The sequence below is a fragment of the Thermobia domestica genome, chromosome 5, assembly GCF_964235325.1.
Source record: "Thermobia domestica chromosome 5, izTheDome1.hap1.1, whole genome shotgun sequence".
NCBI lineage: Eukaryota > Metazoa > Arthropoda > Insecta > Zygentoma > Lepismatidae > Thermobia > Thermobia domestica.
The window spans coordinates 184398040-184415762 of NC_137458.1; the positions used below are offsets into that span (position 1 = coordinate 184398040).

General features: G+C 36.3%; 1 protein-coding gene across 2 annotated transcripts in view; it reads right to left on the bottom strand.

The window, feature by feature from the left end:
* The window catches only part of LOC145686316 (uncharacterized), a 245840-nt gene that overhangs the window by 38648 nt on the left and 189469 nt on the right, over window positions 1-17723 (bottom strand). For both annotated transcript variants that reach the window (XM_081759515.1, XM_081759514.1), the window contains one exon: window positions 11173-11775. In XM_081759515.1, coding sequence (XP_081615641.1) covers window positions 11173-11775 — 603 coding nt within the window. The remainder of the gene's footprint in view (window positions 1-11172; window positions 11776-17723) is intronic.

Consider the following 17723-nt stretch of genomic DNA (forward strand, 5'->3'; position numbering starts at 1 on the left):
TTAAGAAAATCTTTTTTCTTTAAAGCATTTTTGTTTAAAACTTTTTTTAATGTTTAAACAAAAAAAATGTTTAAAATGTATATTTTGTTTAAAACAATAATCTAAACAGACATATATATATATATATTACATTTTTACACGCTCACAGGTATTGCTTGCAATCTTTATTCAATCTCTAGACCAAATTTCGGGAACTTCCCTAATCTCGATCCCTCCAAATGTTCAATTCCGGAGAGAGAAATCGGGCGTTTCCTGATCTCCGTTAAGGGGATATGAAGTTTAGTTTCTTTCTGTTATGTTCTCTTGGTCGTCTGTGTTCGCAGAATTGGTGAAAAAAATGAAATGAAATCTGTGAGTTTTACGTCCCACGGCTATGCCGGTTAGGCTAAAGGAGACGGTGATGATGAGTAATGAATGAAATGGTGGAATGAAGAAAGTGGGAGGAAACGGGAGAACCCCGAGAAACCCACGCACACGGTGTTTGTCCACCACAAAGTTCACTTGGCGGGGGCTGGGATCGAACCCGGGACCCCAAGCACCAGAGGTGAACGCTCTACCACTGAGCCACCGCGGTCGCAGAATTGGTGAATTAGTGTGGGTGTGACTCGTGCTTCGTCAAGAAGGAATGCTCTTTCTTTGTCTTCGAATATTTTTATTCTTATACTCAGCGTATGTTGATTTGGAGTATTTAAATTTTCATGAATTCTACTGGTAGAAAGAAAGACAATATGAAGACATTTTACGGAAATTTCTCCCTCTACGAAAAACAAAGCAAAGTGTAGAAAATGCAAGACAGAGATAGCAGGCCTCAAGATGTACGCTGGCACACATTGGCAGACTGCCTGGAATCATATATTTACAACTGGCACATCATGTCAAAAGTATGTACTGAAAAAAGCTGCAATTGACAAAACATATCTTTAAAGGTTGACGTAAAGGTGAAAACAGAATATTACTTAAAGAAGTTAAAGAAGGCAGCTATTGCTCTGAATAAGGTCGAAAAGATACCTGCACAATTGGGGAGGCAGCAGAAATATGGTTGCAATTATTGAATGAATTCAAAGATTCCCAGCCTGAGGACCTGCAGCACTACGAAAAACGTTTTGAAATGGCTATGACTCCGGCTCATTTCCTGGCTACTTCGCTAGACCTTCGCTAGAGGAACCCGTTTACAGCAGGAACAACTTGATAGTGCGATGGAATATGTGGCTTCCTACCATCCATTATGCCTGAAATCATCTGTTATCGAGCTGTCTCCACCTTTTCGAGACTATTTGTTTTCAGATCATGCAGTTTAATCAGTAAAAAGTATCTTAAGTAATGAAATGACAGACGTTAATTCTTCAGCCCCACACCTCAGTTGCATCGTCAGCAGGTATCGACCGACTTTTCTCATCATTTGGGTTCGTGAATTCCAAAACCAAAAATAGGTTTGGATCAGAGAAAGCATCAAAGCTCGCGTCCTTTTTTAAAGCATTGAACAAAACATTAAAATGAAAATTTTGAGCATTTCTAGAGAAAAAAGTTAAAAAGAAATCTGAAGTTTGTTTGAAAGTTATATTACATAGAAAATGTACACGTAGAGTAGTTTTAAAATTTTTTGTGCAAATTTTTATCTTAAAATAGAAAAACTATACTAATAGTCGATTTGTATTTTGTATGTGTGACTATGGCTAGATGTTATCTTGTAAATATGTACTATTTCTGTAAATGACGTTTGATGATTTTGTTCTGGCAAGTTCTGAAATTTCAATATAGATATCATTTTTCCAGTCTTCTTCAAATTTATTTTGTCACTTAGTTGAGTTGAGTTGATTTTTGTTTAGCGTCCCTTTCAGCAGCGAGGCTATATGAGACGAGGACCTACTGATAAACGTGGAATCCGAACCACATGAGCTCCCGCCGGGAACCGAACCCGGGTCTCCCACGCCAAAGGCGCGTGCGCTAACCGCTTAGCCACGGAGGAGCTCTATTTTGTCACTTAGAAATTAATAATATTTTAGTATTGTGTTTTCGGTTAGCAAGGTGTCTACTAAAATTTCAAAATGAATTTTCGTAATTTTTTCGTGACCTTTTCTTTACTAAATCCTACAATTTTCTAACATTTTCAAGAGCGAATTTGGGTGCGAATTAGGCCGAATTTTCATCCATGCGATAGAAACGTACTTTGCTTGAGATTTGGTAGCGTCTAAAGCCGACCACAGACATTTTTTGGTGGTGAATTTTGACGTTTTATAGAACAAAATTTTCCAATCTCTACTTACATTTGCACAGTTTAAAAAAATCGTGACCCAAAAGCTAAATTTCGTACCTTTTTCGTAACTTTCATGACCATTTCCTGATTTCGTGACCGATAGACACCCTGGTTAGAGATATACTTTGAAAACTGTTTACATGTTGTTGGTTCCTTGTAGATTAATTGTATTGTCAGACGACACTTCTTGAAGCTTATGATGGGATCATTATGAGCAAAGCTGGTGTCTCTTTTCAAAATATTGAACAAAAGTAGTGTAACAAAAGATCAAAATGAATTTTTTGGACTTTCTAAATTAAAACCAGGATGGATTGATTTAAATCAGTCTGATTTAAATCACGATTTAAATTACTTGATTTTAAAAATAAAAATCGTTGATTTAAATCAAATTCCGAAAGAATTTAAAGTGAAAATAAGTAAAGTCCCGTTTCTGTTCTGTTATTTCAATTATGGAAGATGATCATCATAATACAATGAAACTCAAATGTACAATATGTACAGCATAGTATGAAAACAAGTGTCATGCAGAGGATAATTAGGGAAAATTCCGTTTTGAACGGGTAACAGGGCAATGCTGTTTTCTTCTTTTCATAACATAGGGTTTATATCGTAAATCGTTAACTATTCCAACGGGGAAATCACCATCGACATTTAAGACGAAGATTCTTTTGTGTGCGCATATTTGTTCCCAGATAATAGGGCGTATTTCGAAGTGTCATATCCCCTCCCCGAATTTTTTTTAGATTTTATAACTTTAGGCGAAATTTATGTATTTCGTGCCGCAAGCAAGTTACAATTTCCTTAAAAATATGCCCCTGCCAAATATCAATAACTTTTGTAAAAAATAAGTATCACTTTGATAAGCGTTGCTGTACTTTTTCCTTAACGCTTAACCTTTTAAATTATATCACCTAGTTTTAAGTGATAGGATAAAATCTTCGTTATTCGATTAAAAAAGTACCAATAAAGCTTTTTACTTCGTTTTATCAGGACTAAAGGCATTGTAGAGCACGTTACATATGCTTTCACGCCTCTCTGCGTCAAGACATAGGATGTGATGACGTCATACATTTAAAAAAAATTTTTTGTGCCTATTTTTATTATTTTTTGGCGAGCCTACATTTTACGTTCAGAAGACTGAAATTCTGCACACTCGTTCAGTGCACCCTTAGTATTTTTAAGATGATTTCAGATCTCTGCGTGAAAAAAGGAGGGTCCAGAGGGGCGAAAATGTTAAAAATTTTAACAAAAATTAGCTTTCTTCGCGATTTTCCCGCCTAAGACGGAGACATATGAATGGTACCAACTGAAAGGCTGTTCTATTCTGAAGTGAATGATGTACGAACCATGATCTTAGGATAACTAGGGATGTCTTAGGAAACTGTTATAATCCAGGCTCTGTCCATAAGAGCTGTAGAAAAGTCGGGGATGACAGCAGATCTCTTCAGAACCTGTTAGAGGGTCATCAATTAATGAAAAAAATCGAAGGTAACACTTCCGCAACCGGGGCCTTCCTTGTGAAATTCAATATTCAAAATGGCGCCCGCGCGCAAGTACCAAATTATATTTGAACTGAAATATCTTCTTACAGAAACAAGTTATTTTAGAAACTTCGTTTTTGTAACAAATTAAAGATAATTGATAGTAGAAGTAAGAAAACTGGATATATTGTTTACATGTTGCCGTCATATTTAAAAATAACGGTTATTTGGGCCAAAAATTAGTTTATCTCGTTTCTCTTGTTTTATTTCATGACAAATAACTAAGAAGTTATTAAAAATATGAAAACGTAGTCCAAACTAATTAAAGGAGCATAATCTTAGCTTTCTATCGTTACTAATATCTTTAGTAGATCTTAAAAATGACGGAGCTATTTAAATTTAAGTGGCGCAGGGTGTAGCATTTTTTTGGACTGTTTAATAAATTACCGGAAAAACTCTTACTACGCGCAAATCTTTCAAAGCTATTACTTTTCAACAAATTAAAATAGTCCATTCATTTTATCGATAAATTAAAGGTAATAGGTTGCTGTGTCGTAGGAAATGAAATAATAATGTTATTGCATTTGTCAAATATTAACATGTTTATTCATATAATATGTAGCTAATGTAATTATTGTATTGTTTTATTTTGCAGATTTGATGTCATGAGAATTTACTTTAATTTGATGGTAATATCATGTGTGCTTGTGACAGCTAGTAATACTTAACTAAGGTTTTCTACAGTTTCAAAATTTTTACGAATATATGATTTTAGCTGTGCTTTAGAGAATATTTACATATTTCTTTTCAGAGCATAATGTAAAATTACTGACACCCAACATGAAACACTCATGTAATTTTTGGAATAACTGAAGAAACAGTGACAGATATAGCAGGAGTTGCACCATTTTCAAGCAGTAATTCATTCAGATACATTTCAAAGAAGATAAACTTTGCTTTTGTGCAGAGGTAGTCTTTTAAGACATCTTGAATTTCAATCTTGTTTTCCGAGAAAGCCCAAAATCTCTCCATTTGCACCGGTAGGAATGTGTACATGACGGATTAGTTAGTAGTATAGGTGAGGCGGTTACCCTTTGCTGTCTTTCCACATTTTTGACCGAGGTGATTAGATAGTCACATAAAATCCCTGGGGTGCGTGTTTAAACTTGCTGCAGCTCCTGAAGAATACATCAAACAGATCAGCAAATCAGCTAAACCTTTCACTCGAGTTTTACGAAGTTGGTTCATAACATCAGCAATAATTGTTATATTCATTGATGAATGTCGTACTCACACGGTCCCAACTTCGAAAACGTACTCAGACGGTCCCAACAGCTTTTGCAAAGTAGACAAAGTAGACTACTTTATTTGCTTGATGAATCAGTAGAAGTTTTCGTCTGTGAATGATCTTCGACAACGGAGTTGTTTTGTACAAAAATCGCTCGTTTCGAAATGCCACATAAGCTTCATGGCTACGTGCCAAGTAGTTCAGGATTTCTTCTGCATTAGAATCTGGTACAACTTCATGCGACATGAAATGGTACAACTTCACAAGACTGTGAACTTTGTACGGGATTTCCCTGCACTCCATAAAATTCTACCATTCTGTTAAAAGAGTTACGAACTTCATCAAGTACATTACCAAGGAATTCATGGTCTGTTTGTGATATACCAAGAATCTGACTGAAAATTTGGCATGTCGAAAGAACTTCGTGGTACGACAGTTCCCACTCCGTAATATAATTCTTTTTGCGCGTCTGACCCATGATTCCTTCCTATGATTTTTAGATCTATTTATAATCTGTTCAAGTATCATATCAGCACCAACTGCGCTAAATACATTGTTCGTTCTTCTGACTACGAAGTGACCATTTATGAACTGAGCATTTATTTCCGGGTGTTGAATCTCCAAATTTCTAATTTGTTCAAGATAGAGGGACGCACACCACAGGAAAACTGATTCGATTGAATGCCATGAATACCGGCAGCAACTGCAGTACAATATAAAGATGCAGCGGCCAGTATCCTTCTCGGTCAGCTCTTATAAGGCTTTTCAGCAGAAATAAAAGATGTAAAAAACTGTTCAGGGCAGTGGCACTGCTCTGAGATTGAGCTGAGTTTCTCGGAAAAGTTCTGCAAAGCTTCGATATTTCATCTGAATTAATGACCAACTCCATAGACTGATAAGAGCACGTTAAGCTTGTCTTTCTTTCATAATAGTCCCACTGTCAACAAACTGCTGGAACGTATAATATTCAGCTTCTTCTTCCAGGAAAGCCTTCCCTTTAACACAAACACATCTGCAATCATAAACATACCTCTCACTGCCCTAACGTAGATAGTTCCTTTTAGAATACTCTCGGTTACTTTGCACCCAAAAATTTTCTATGAAACGAGACTCCAAACCACCACCAGAAATGTACTTTCCTGTGCAGACAAGAAGGTCATGTGGAATGATCCTATCATGAGGACAATGTTTGAGAATTCATTGTTCGTAAGTTGAATTTCGGCAGCAATGCGATACACCCCTTCGTCACATACTACAGGCATTGAAGATTAGTTTGTGTGTATAAGTAGGCTCTGCAAGTTTTTTTTCTTTTTCTTTTTTTTTTCATTGCTGTGTATACACTATTATATTCCGTTACTGGATACGGCAGTACTGGAAGAAAGCCAACTTGTTACTTCGAAACATCTGAATTCGTTATTATCGCATTCACAGTACCCCGCGTTAGAGTGGATTCTTTAGTTTCTGGATCGTATGCAGCATGCATTATGTCTTGAGTAAACTCCTTCTGACGCAGATTATCGATGTCAAAATCATACAGTTCGGGAGAAACTGTCAGCGTGTTTTGAATCGATATAGGTTGTACCTTTCTTCCTTATTTCTTCAATTGCTGAGATTGAAGCAAGGATCGAAGATCTTGGACTGGAAGTCTTGCTAATACCGACTTCGACAATTTTGGTTTCGATGGGACTTTTGTTTGCACTTCCCGGAAAAGCACCATGACTGTATCGTGGCTATCACGGATTCCTGACAGAGTAGCCTCTTCACGGTCGAAATTGTCCATAGCTCCTACAGTGAAACTATCATCCTGAAAGTGGCTTGAAAAAGACAAGGTGAAGGAACAGGTCTTTAGTGTATATTGTGCAAGGTTGCTTCGCGCTTTCATGATATCTTTATAGCCAACTGACACACTTATTCATAGTTGAGATCAGTTGTCTGATTTTGCATTTCTCATGAATTGAATGTGCCACCATCAAATGCATGGGGGTTGCTTTCCTACTACGATATATATTATAGAATAAAATATGGAAGATTAACTTCAATAGATTCTGAAAATTTAGAATTTTGTTTGTCGGAAAATTCTTCAAGATCGTTTTCACTGTCTTCGTCAGTGATATGTGGTTCTTCGCTTGCGTCCCAGATATGATGTTCAGCTTGACCACTTGTAGCATTTCTGCTAGGAAATCCAAAAGAGGTTGAGGAATTCTAATTGTTGGCCAGGACTTGTGAAGTTGCTGACTGTCCCCAAATTCTCCTTCAATACCGAAATTTGTGTGAAGGAGAGCCGTTCGTACTTCTTTGGCGGCACTCATAAGTATGTTAATAGATCTCTGTTTGTCAGCTACTTCTTCGACACAAAATAATGAGTTGAAACCTAGAATAGGTTTATTTCTTTTCGAAGGCTTCGAAAACCTTACTTTTTCTCCAAAGTTTAACTTCGTTGTTATTAAAAGTCAGTTCACTGTTTCCATTAATGAAGTCTCTAATTTCCCACAATGTCAATCCACACCCTCATCCAATAGTTTCTCGATAATTGGCGCCACTTTATTAAGCACTGCACTTTTATTAGTTTTCTTAGACTCGGTAGTTGTGTTATCTGATTTCTGAGAATATTTATTGAACTTCAGAAGATAGTGCTTAAAACAGTCCTTATGAAAATAGAGATCTGCACCAAAAGCAGGTAATTCATCCTCCAAGTCACAAGTTCTCGTAAATCCGTCATCTTTATAGAACATGGTTGCGGATAAAAATGTAATTGCACGATTTGATTCACATATTCTGTACTTTTGTTTAATTCCGTTGTGTTTCTCTTTACCACATATTACACATAAAACATTTCTTGCTTTCTTGTTTGAAGATGGTGATTGTCGAACTGGAATATCTACTCTCATTTTCTGTGCCATTGGCTCAGATTGAGATTTTATTGAACGTTGATCCTGCTCCTCAGTTTCACTACGTTCTCTTTTCTTTTTCTTCCGTAACAACACATTCTTGTTTGAATATAACATATAGAATGCGTCATTACAATGATACACAAATTCTGCACCTCGCTGAAGATCCGTAAGTCTTTTCAGAACACCATCCTTGCGAATTTCAGCCGCAGTTATAACATCTTCTCTCCCTCGGAAAGACGACATTGTTTTACCTTAAGATTTGTCACGATTCTGGCATTTACGTCTAATACGGATGCAGAGGAAGAGATGTCTCGGGATAGGGAGATGCCGAACAGGTTTTCTATAGTCATTGTCTAGGATATTGGTGCCAACTATGGATTTTTATTATTCCACTGTACACATTAGAGTCTGCAACATTAGCTACATATTATATGAATAAACATGTTAATAATAATATTTGACAAATGCAATAACATTATTATTTCATTTCCTACGACACAGCAACCTATTACCTTTAATTTATCGATAAAATGAATGGACTATTTTAATTTGTTGAAAAGTAATTGCTTTGGAAGATTTGCGCCTAGTAAGTGTTTTTCTGTACTGTTTGAAACTGCGCGTAGTACCGTTTGAAACTGTTTTATTCTGGAGAGAATAATGTACAAATCATGATTCTAGGATAAATAGGGATGTCTGAGGAAATTTTTATATTACATCCGGGTCATATAGGGTATTGTGGGGATGTTCTTAGCTCATTGTTCAATATTTTTCCCGCCCTTACTATTCAAGATAGAAGCTTGAAATTTTGTACACACATTTAGTACACCCTTAGTATTTCCCAGTTGATTTTGAGATCTGTGCGTTAACACAGGGGAGTCCAGAAGGGATCAAAATTTGAAAAAAAAAAAAAAAAAAAAAAAAAAAATCAGAAAAAATCCTGACTTCTCTCAAAATTTTCCGCTTCAGGGACATGATAGGGAAAATGTGAATGTTACCGTTTTAAAGGCTGTTCTATTCTTAAGAGAATGAGGTATGAACCATGATCCTAGGATAAATAGAGATGATGCTTGACTAAAAGTCTATAATTTACCTTTAAAAAAAAATGTTAAGAAACATTGTTTGGGATTAATATAGGTTAACGATTGGGGATTAATTCAAAATTCAACCCCAATACTTTCACTTAAATGGCATAATTGGCCTAACTCGTAATGCTTTTTCTTCAGTTCGCGACTTGTACGGTTATACTTCAGTTATACGAGACGAAAGATTTGATTTAAATAAAAAAAAATAAAAAATGATTTTTTAAAAAAAATCATGATTTTTTTCCACCCTGATTAAAACCATTAAGTTTTACAAGGTGCTCTTTGAAAGTTTTTTTCTTCTTTCTTTCAAGAATACAATATATAACAAATTTTGTTCTGTAAATTTTCATCTTCCTATTATTCGAGACCTATAGACCCATAAATCTATTATTCTAAAATTTTATTTTGTAAATGCGACTTAACATTATTTGTATTTTTATTTCTGCACTATTCAAAATAAATTATAACCTGCAGTCATTCGTTGTACTAATAATAACAGACAGAGATAAACATTGATGACAATATACTGCGTACTTAGCTTAAAGGAACAAACAAGATTAAAGGAAGTATTCGTATTGATCTCTGTCTGTTATTAGTACGACTGCAAGTTATAATTTATTTTGAATACTGCGATTCCGTTTATGTAACTGTTGTTTGATTACTGTTTTTGGAACATTCTTAATTATGTTTCCATCCCGTAGACAGTAATCGTTCTTAGTTATACATGTTGCAGATAGAGATGTATCTTGAAAACTGTTTAATAGCTTGCAAATTTATTTGTGTATTGAGTTAAAATATGTCATTTGCCCCTTGTAGGCTAGTCACTGCTTTTTTCTTTGAGTTATATTGCATTTGTCCAAGTATTCCTTATAGCTTATAATGTGATATTGTTCCATGAAAACTCCAAAAATGCTGTTTTCCTCATGTTTGGACATAATTTTGAAAGTCCCATTTGGTGTAAATGGACGTAAAACGGAATTTAATAAATGTTCAAATACTTCACGTCTTCACTTGAATCTGTTGGTTTAATTATACGCGCATTGTTGTGCCAAATTTCGTTCGGTAATTGCTGTTATGATAAGAATATAACTCTGCTTGTAATTTACTCCATGCACAAATCCTGCAGAGGGCGGGCTGTGTTTGTTAGAAAATTAAATTAGCCTCCTCAATCTTATATTTTAATTGTTTTAACCATGTTCAACTATCCTCGAAAAAACACATTCAAAACAATGGGTTTAAAACAAATTGAATAAAACAACAGCCCTCGTTTTAAACACTTGTTATATGCATTTTGTTTTAAACTTATCAACCCTACCTACAAAGGATCTGGATGTTTTAAAATATTTTATATATATATATATATATATATATATATATATATATATATATATATATATAATGCAGAAAGGGAACGCTTTCAGAGAGACTTTTAGAAATGCTTAAAAAATCGAGAATGAGGAAATTACATACGAGGCCTGATTCGAGAAGACAAGAGCAGAACTAAGTGAATTTGAGCTCACTGTTGCATATGTTGTTCTTATTTCGTTCTTCTCCAGTCCTTGTCTTATTTTTGTTTAGTGTATCACTAACTTTTCTTAATATACGACTAATTAGTGTTACCAATAAACGTATCTGACTAAATCTGATTTAAGCTACTCGCTGAACAAAACAATACATTTATTGTAAAAAATATTAACGTCTAACAGTTTCGCCAATTGTCCACTTTGGCTTCATCAAACACCAAAACCTTGATGTCTTGTGTCTGATGAAGCGAAAAATGTCTGATGTCACCAAAGTGGATAGTTGACGAAACTATTACACGTTATTTTTACAATAAACGTATTGTTTTCCTCAGCATGTAATTTAAATTAGATTTAAGTCTGTTAGAAGCACAACTGGCACAATTAAAGCTATTACAATATCTTACTAATATATTAAATTCAAATTTTTGTATAAACAACATCATACTTGAAGAAACAATTTAATCTTTCCTGGCGACGTGATTCTATTAAGTTTTCTCGGGCTATCAACCAGGTGAAGATATTTTCACTTGGCTGAGAACCCGAGAAAACTTACTAGCATACTAAAGTTGGAGACAGGAGAAATTCTATTTCATGAAGAAAAACTGATAAAATATCAACTAAAAAAACTAATTGAACTATATTACCATACTTACATTTGGATCTTCCCTTAGTTTCTCACAGCTAGTATTGCATTCACTGTTCAATTTACTATCATTAAATGAGACGCGCTTTGTTGGTTGCTGTTGTTCTGTTCTTATTGTCAAGTTCGGACGAAGTACGCCTTGTTGAGACATTACTGCGTAAGATGAGCCACGCTCAGGTGGAGGAGGTGCATTGATCGATGGAGAAATTGTACTACCACTATGATGACTTTCACTTGGGGAGACTGGGTCAACTGAACTCATTACAAGCGAGTCCAGTCGCTGGGTTCCACTTTGGTTATCAGACGACAGAATAAGAGGAGACTTTGGAAGTGGAGGGCTTTGTTCTTGAGAAGTATATGGACTAGTTGGATAATTTGGCTGGGAATATCCGTTGTATTGGGATGTTGATCCGTTCGTAACCAAGTTATCCAAACGAAGTGGTCCTGAAGGTGATAATGAAGGCACTGTCATTGGTCCATATTGGTTACTTTGATTCTGGTACAAGTTGTGGAAGTTCTGGTTTAGTGATGACTGCTGACAAACTTGCATGGTCTGTTGCTGCTTTTGCAGGTCTTGTTGCTCTTGTATTTGGATTTGTAATATTTCTTCTTCCTGTAAGTACAGAGCACGAGACATTAATACCTTCAATTTCAATTTCGTAAATACTGCGAAGATATTATGTAACAATAATAGTGAACAAATGCCGGACATGAAGTTTGCAAGATTGAAGTTTTGTTGAAGTCGGTTAGGCTAGAAATAGCTAAGAGAATAGAACACGTTCACTTAATTCTTACCAACATGGCCACTTCCCGATCATGTTTTGTGTGTGCTATATTCTTTTCAGTAGGATTAATCCAAAATCCGTAATGAATAAAAAGGCTACAGGAACCGGTAAGCGAGTTGGTGCTGGCAATATTAATATATCCCAATTAAAAGGTGTGTCCCAAATAACGCTGTGAAGGCAAAAAACACGGAATTTTGGGTATTTTTTTACCGTTTTTACCCCGAGCTTGGAAAAAAACGGAAAATTTGGAAAAATTGAAATTTTCGAATATTTTACTACATTATGCTTTTAAAATTATAACTATTTTATATTTACTACTTTACAGTTAAGATCATTGAGTACTTATGTTTCTTGTATTAGATTAGGGAAAGTTTCTGGCGACAAATGTATGTGCACCACTCCCTTAAAGTTACCACCGTGATAGAATGGAGTTATGGCTGCGAAAGATACTAAAATATAATCCTAGTTAGATTGATTAATATAAACTCATTTAAATTATAATCTTACGAAGTTCCTGCTTTATAGCAAGGAACTGTTAAAATAATGGGACCAGAATCATTTTAGTTAATACCGGTATATTAAAATCGTATATATATTTTATGGAAATACGCATCTTCCTTGTGCTGTGTAAAGTTTCCTGAAATTTTGAACCCATTAGAAAGTATTTTTTTCCGGAAATATTGACAGTAACCGGAAAATATACTTTAAAAACTATTTCTTCACCTGATGCTAATTCTATTTGCTGTAATGTATCTGCAGCATATATACAATGTATTTCGCTAACAAGAAAAATATTTAAAGCAAAAGGATTTAATTTTACTTATAAGTTTTCTGAGTTCTGGTAAATAATCCCTCTTTATTATTTGTATATTTTTCGAACAACTCAAAGAGATGATCGTACATATATAAAGCAGAATACCAGTTCTTCGTACGGGGAGAATACCTTTCATTTTGGACATAAGGGGCACTCGACACTAGTATCACTCATTTGGTTTCTTTGGAAATGGCAACCCATTCTTCACGGAGTGCTGAACTGAGGAGAGATATATAGGTGTAGGTAGATGAAGCCTGGCACGAAGTCGGCGTTCCAAAACATCGCAAAGGTGTTCTATAGGATTCAAGTCAGGACTCTGTGCATGCCAGTTCATTACAGGGATGTTATGGTCGTGTAACCACTCCGCCACAGGCCGTGCAGTATGGACAGGTGCTCGATCGTGTTCAAAGATGTAATCGCCATCCCCGAATTGCTCTTCAACAATGGGAAGCAAGAAGGTGCTTAAAACATCAATGTAGGCCTGCGCTATGAGAGTGCCACGCAAAACAACAAGGGGTGCAAGCACCCCCCAAGAAAAACACGACCACATCGTAACACCACAACCTCCGTTTTACTGTTGGCACTACACACGCTGACAGATGACGTTCACTGGGCATTCGCCAGATCGCCACATTGTGTACCGTGATTCGTCACTCCACACAACATTTTTCCACTGTTCAATCGTTCAACATTTACGCTCCTTACACCGAGCGAGGCGTCGTTTGCATTTACCTGCTTGATGTGTGGCTTATGAGCAGCCGCTCGACCACGAAATTCAAGTTTTCTCACCTCACGCCTAACTGTCATAGTACTTGGAGTGGATCCTGATGCAGTTTGGAATTCCCGTGTGATGGTCTGGATAGATGTCTGCCTATTACACTTTACGACCCTCTTCAACTTTCAGCATATTTCAATTTTCAATAGGTGTACAGGGTGTAATTCTCAGATATGCTCTCAATAAAGTTTTCAGATACAGGCTGATTTCAAGTAGGGACCAAAATAGGCAGGAGGTTAGTGTTGACAACAATGGACATCCAATGTTTTGGAGGGAAGTCGGAAGTGTTAGGAACCGGCAGCTCCATGTTTTTTGTGTTCAGAATAACGTGTGATGCGATGTATTTCATCACGGTATATTTCACGTTTTCTCCACTTACAAGCGTGAAAGAAAACATCGCAGCATTCGTTTTCCAGAGTACGAGAGACCGTGCTGCTGACGACCCTTAACACTTCCCACATCGCCCCAAAAGATTATGTGTTCACTGCTATCAAGACATAGTTTTCCTACTTTGCACCAATCATAAAGTCAGAGCATATCTCAAAATTCGGTTGATGGCATGTCTGGGAATTTCACCCTGCAGGGAATACTCTGTACACCAACTGAACATTAATGAAATGTGGATTTTTGAACTTCGTATATATGACTTCCTTTACGCTGATAAGGACCACCATCCACAGCTTCTCGAATTCGAAATAGAGCCTCTTGAAATTTGGTCTTTTCGCGATTTTGGACAGCTGAAACTATGAACGTTTTGCCATAGGTCCTTATGAACTTTTTCTCTAATTTTGATGTGAGAAATCATCTCTTACGGTTTGTCGGTATAGTTCATTAACACCCTGTACATATGTACTGTCTCAAAAGTTCCCTGACATAGGGTAACTCTTATTATCCGAGTTACATCAAAATGTAAGAGGGGAAACCGTCTTTAAATATAATGTTTCCAATCTAAAGTGAAGGATTTTTTTAATCGGATGAGCCGTTTTGGCTGCATACTCTTTATGGGCCCAGGGCCCTTATGTTGTGGGTCCAGGTAAATGGCAATGTTGCATTTAAATTTCACATTGGGCGCATAATGAGTGTACAGCCCAAACGGCTAGTCTGATTTAAAAAATTCGTTCACTTTATTTTGAAAACATATTTGAAGATGTTTTTTCCTCTTACATTTTGTTGTAACTCTGATAATAGAAGAGCTACCCTATGTTAGGGGACTTTTGATACACCCTATATATATATATATATATATATATATATATATATATATATATATATATATATATATATATATATATATATATATATATATATTCCCCTCTCTAAGTTGCGGCGCTGAATGGATTTAAATAATATCGAAAGTGTTACTGTTCACCTCAGCGAGCCCGAAAACTATGGATTCAACACTAATATCGGCAATTTTCAATCATTTTTATATATCTCTTCCTTCCCAAGTTGCGGGCCTAAAACTGGGTTGAAACGGCAACGAAAGTGTCATTGTTCATCTCAGCTCGAAAGTGTCACACGTAACATGTTCATCTCAGCGTCCCGAAAACTATGGATTCGACACTAATATCGATAGTTTTCCATCATTTTTGTATATTCCCTTCTCCCCCAATTTGCAGGGTTGAATTTGGATTTAAACGGCATCGAAAGTGTCACTGTTCACCTCAGCGACCCCGAAAACTATGGATTCGACACTAATATCGGTCATTTTCAATATATACCGTCCCTTCTTTTTTCCAAGTTGCACCTTTTAAGTGAAATGATAAAATCCATCCCAGTCCCAAACCTCATCTATGTTGAATTTTTTATTGAGATCGGTCTGGTGCTTTAAGAGTTTTTAAGTTATAAATATAGTCACTTTCATTTATCTATCTATCTATAGATAATATAATTTGTCGCACTAGAAAACATTTGTTTACATACAAAATTTTGCACATAAAGTTTATATAAAAGTCTATATTAGAATATTAAATAATAGTAATAATATGTTTTAGTGCATGAGTATTAATAAAATTTACCTACTGCTCGGCCTTGAAAAAGGAACTCGGTTAAAATTAACAAAATTTCACCAGATCAAAGAGTACATTAAGAACTCAGTTTTATTCAAGAGTCCTATTTGTTGCAACAGGAACGCTTCATGATGATAGATGTGTATGCAACTGTGAAAGTTCAGTAATTAACATACAACCACGAATAAACGACTAAAAAGCACATATGGGAAATGAATGCAGACTATTCATTTTCAAGAATAATTATAACAGTTTTACTTTTGAATGATTTTTTTTTAATGGAATATTGAAATTTCTCCAACTTACATTTTTCACGCGTTCGAGAAGAATGGTTCCTTACTATACCAGTAAAATTAAGCTAATACAAAGGTTTCTGTTCTTTTCCCGATTTTTCCGGAAAGAAACCAGAAAAACAAAACCTTTTTTACCAACAGGTTTAAAATTTCTGGAAATTTTACAACACAAGTCCCAAAAGCCATTAAATATAGCTTTTGCCGCACCCCGCCAGGTAACAAGCACGTTCGGACGTGTTCTGTTAGATGAGTGGGATCCTCAGCTGTGCAGCACATTCTTGGTCAGTTTGCTCCTTGTATCGGTCTTGTCAAGATCGCTCATTTAGTACACCCTTGTTTTGAAACCACATCATGGCGGATACTTTCGCACAAAGTTGCGCGATCAAGGTCTGCACAAAACTCGACAAAACCGCTCCAGAAATTCACGAACTGTTTAAACAAGAGTACACGGAGTCTGCTTTTCCGTATGTGCAAGTTAGGTGGAAGAAGAAGTTTAAGGGGAGACACGAAGGGGTGGACGATGACCCCGCTCTGGAAGGCAATCAACAAGCTAAACTGATGAAAATGTGATTCGTGCGCGTGAGTTGTTGAATGCTGGCCGTCGAGAGTGTTTAGCTGTTAGCTGACACACTGAACATTCCGAAAACCGTTGTGTATCGCCATCATTACGGAAGAACTGAATATGCAAAGGGTGTGTACTAAGCTGGTCCCCAAATTGTTGAAGACAAGCAAAAGTCTAATTGAATGGTGATTGCCAGTGAACTGAAGGAACGCGTGCAAATTGAATTGGATTATTATCTGATCAATGTTATTACCAATGATGAAACGTGAATATCTCAATACGACCAAGAGACTGCCAAATCGCACATCCCGTCGTGCCGGAAACAGAAGAAGGCCAAGATGAGCAAATCCAAATTGAAGACAACCTTGATATCTTTTTCGATGCTAAGAGTGTAGTTCACAAAGAGTTTGTACCTGAAGTATAGACAGTTACGACTGCCTATTACGTAGGTGTTCTGGAAAGACTGCAGAAAAGGATCATCCGCATGCGAAAAGATATCGCTGCTACCTGGCTGCTGCATCACGACGATGCGCTCTGTCTCTGCGCGTCCGTGAGTTCCTGGCGAAGCATAACGCAGCCGCAGCCACCCTACAGTCCCAATCTCGCTCTTGCCGACTCCTTTTTGTTCCCCAAGATCAAGGAAGTACTCAAAGGGTGTCGTTTTGACAGCATTGAGGTTATTCAAGCGACTGTGACAACAGTTTTAAAGGAGATTCTCGTTGAGTCTTCGAGGGGGCGTATGTTTACGGGGGGCCGGATAATTTGATCCCCTTTATTTTAGTAAGGGGAATATAGGTCCAGTTTTTAGATTTCGGAAGTTTCCAGAACTAAAGATTTAGTAGAGTTGTATAGGACCTAATATATGTACCTTTAAAAGTTTCAGTGGTCCATGTTTTTCCCTTCTATGGGATAAAAAAAAAAAAAAGCAAAAAATTCACATCTGGAGGTTTTTGATTAATCGAGATATATCGTCATATGAATCATATGGATGGGTACACGGATTCATTCTCTTTCATAGGAGAGTTGTATTTTGATGCACCCCTCTGAAATTTTGGCAGTGGTGTAATAGCCCACTTCTTACTTCGGAAAATGTGAGAAAATAAAAATTGGTAAATATTATAGGACTAGGACTAAGATACATATCTGTGTAAATTTATGTGGCCCAGCAAGTCCTCTGCCATCGGTTAAAAAGCTACCAAAAAATATACGTTTTCATGTGGGAATTGTTTGCCCTGGTTTATCCTCTAAGACGAAGCTTTATTACATCATACGTCATATAGATGGGTACATTGTCAATTCTCTTTCATAGGACATGGATACCAT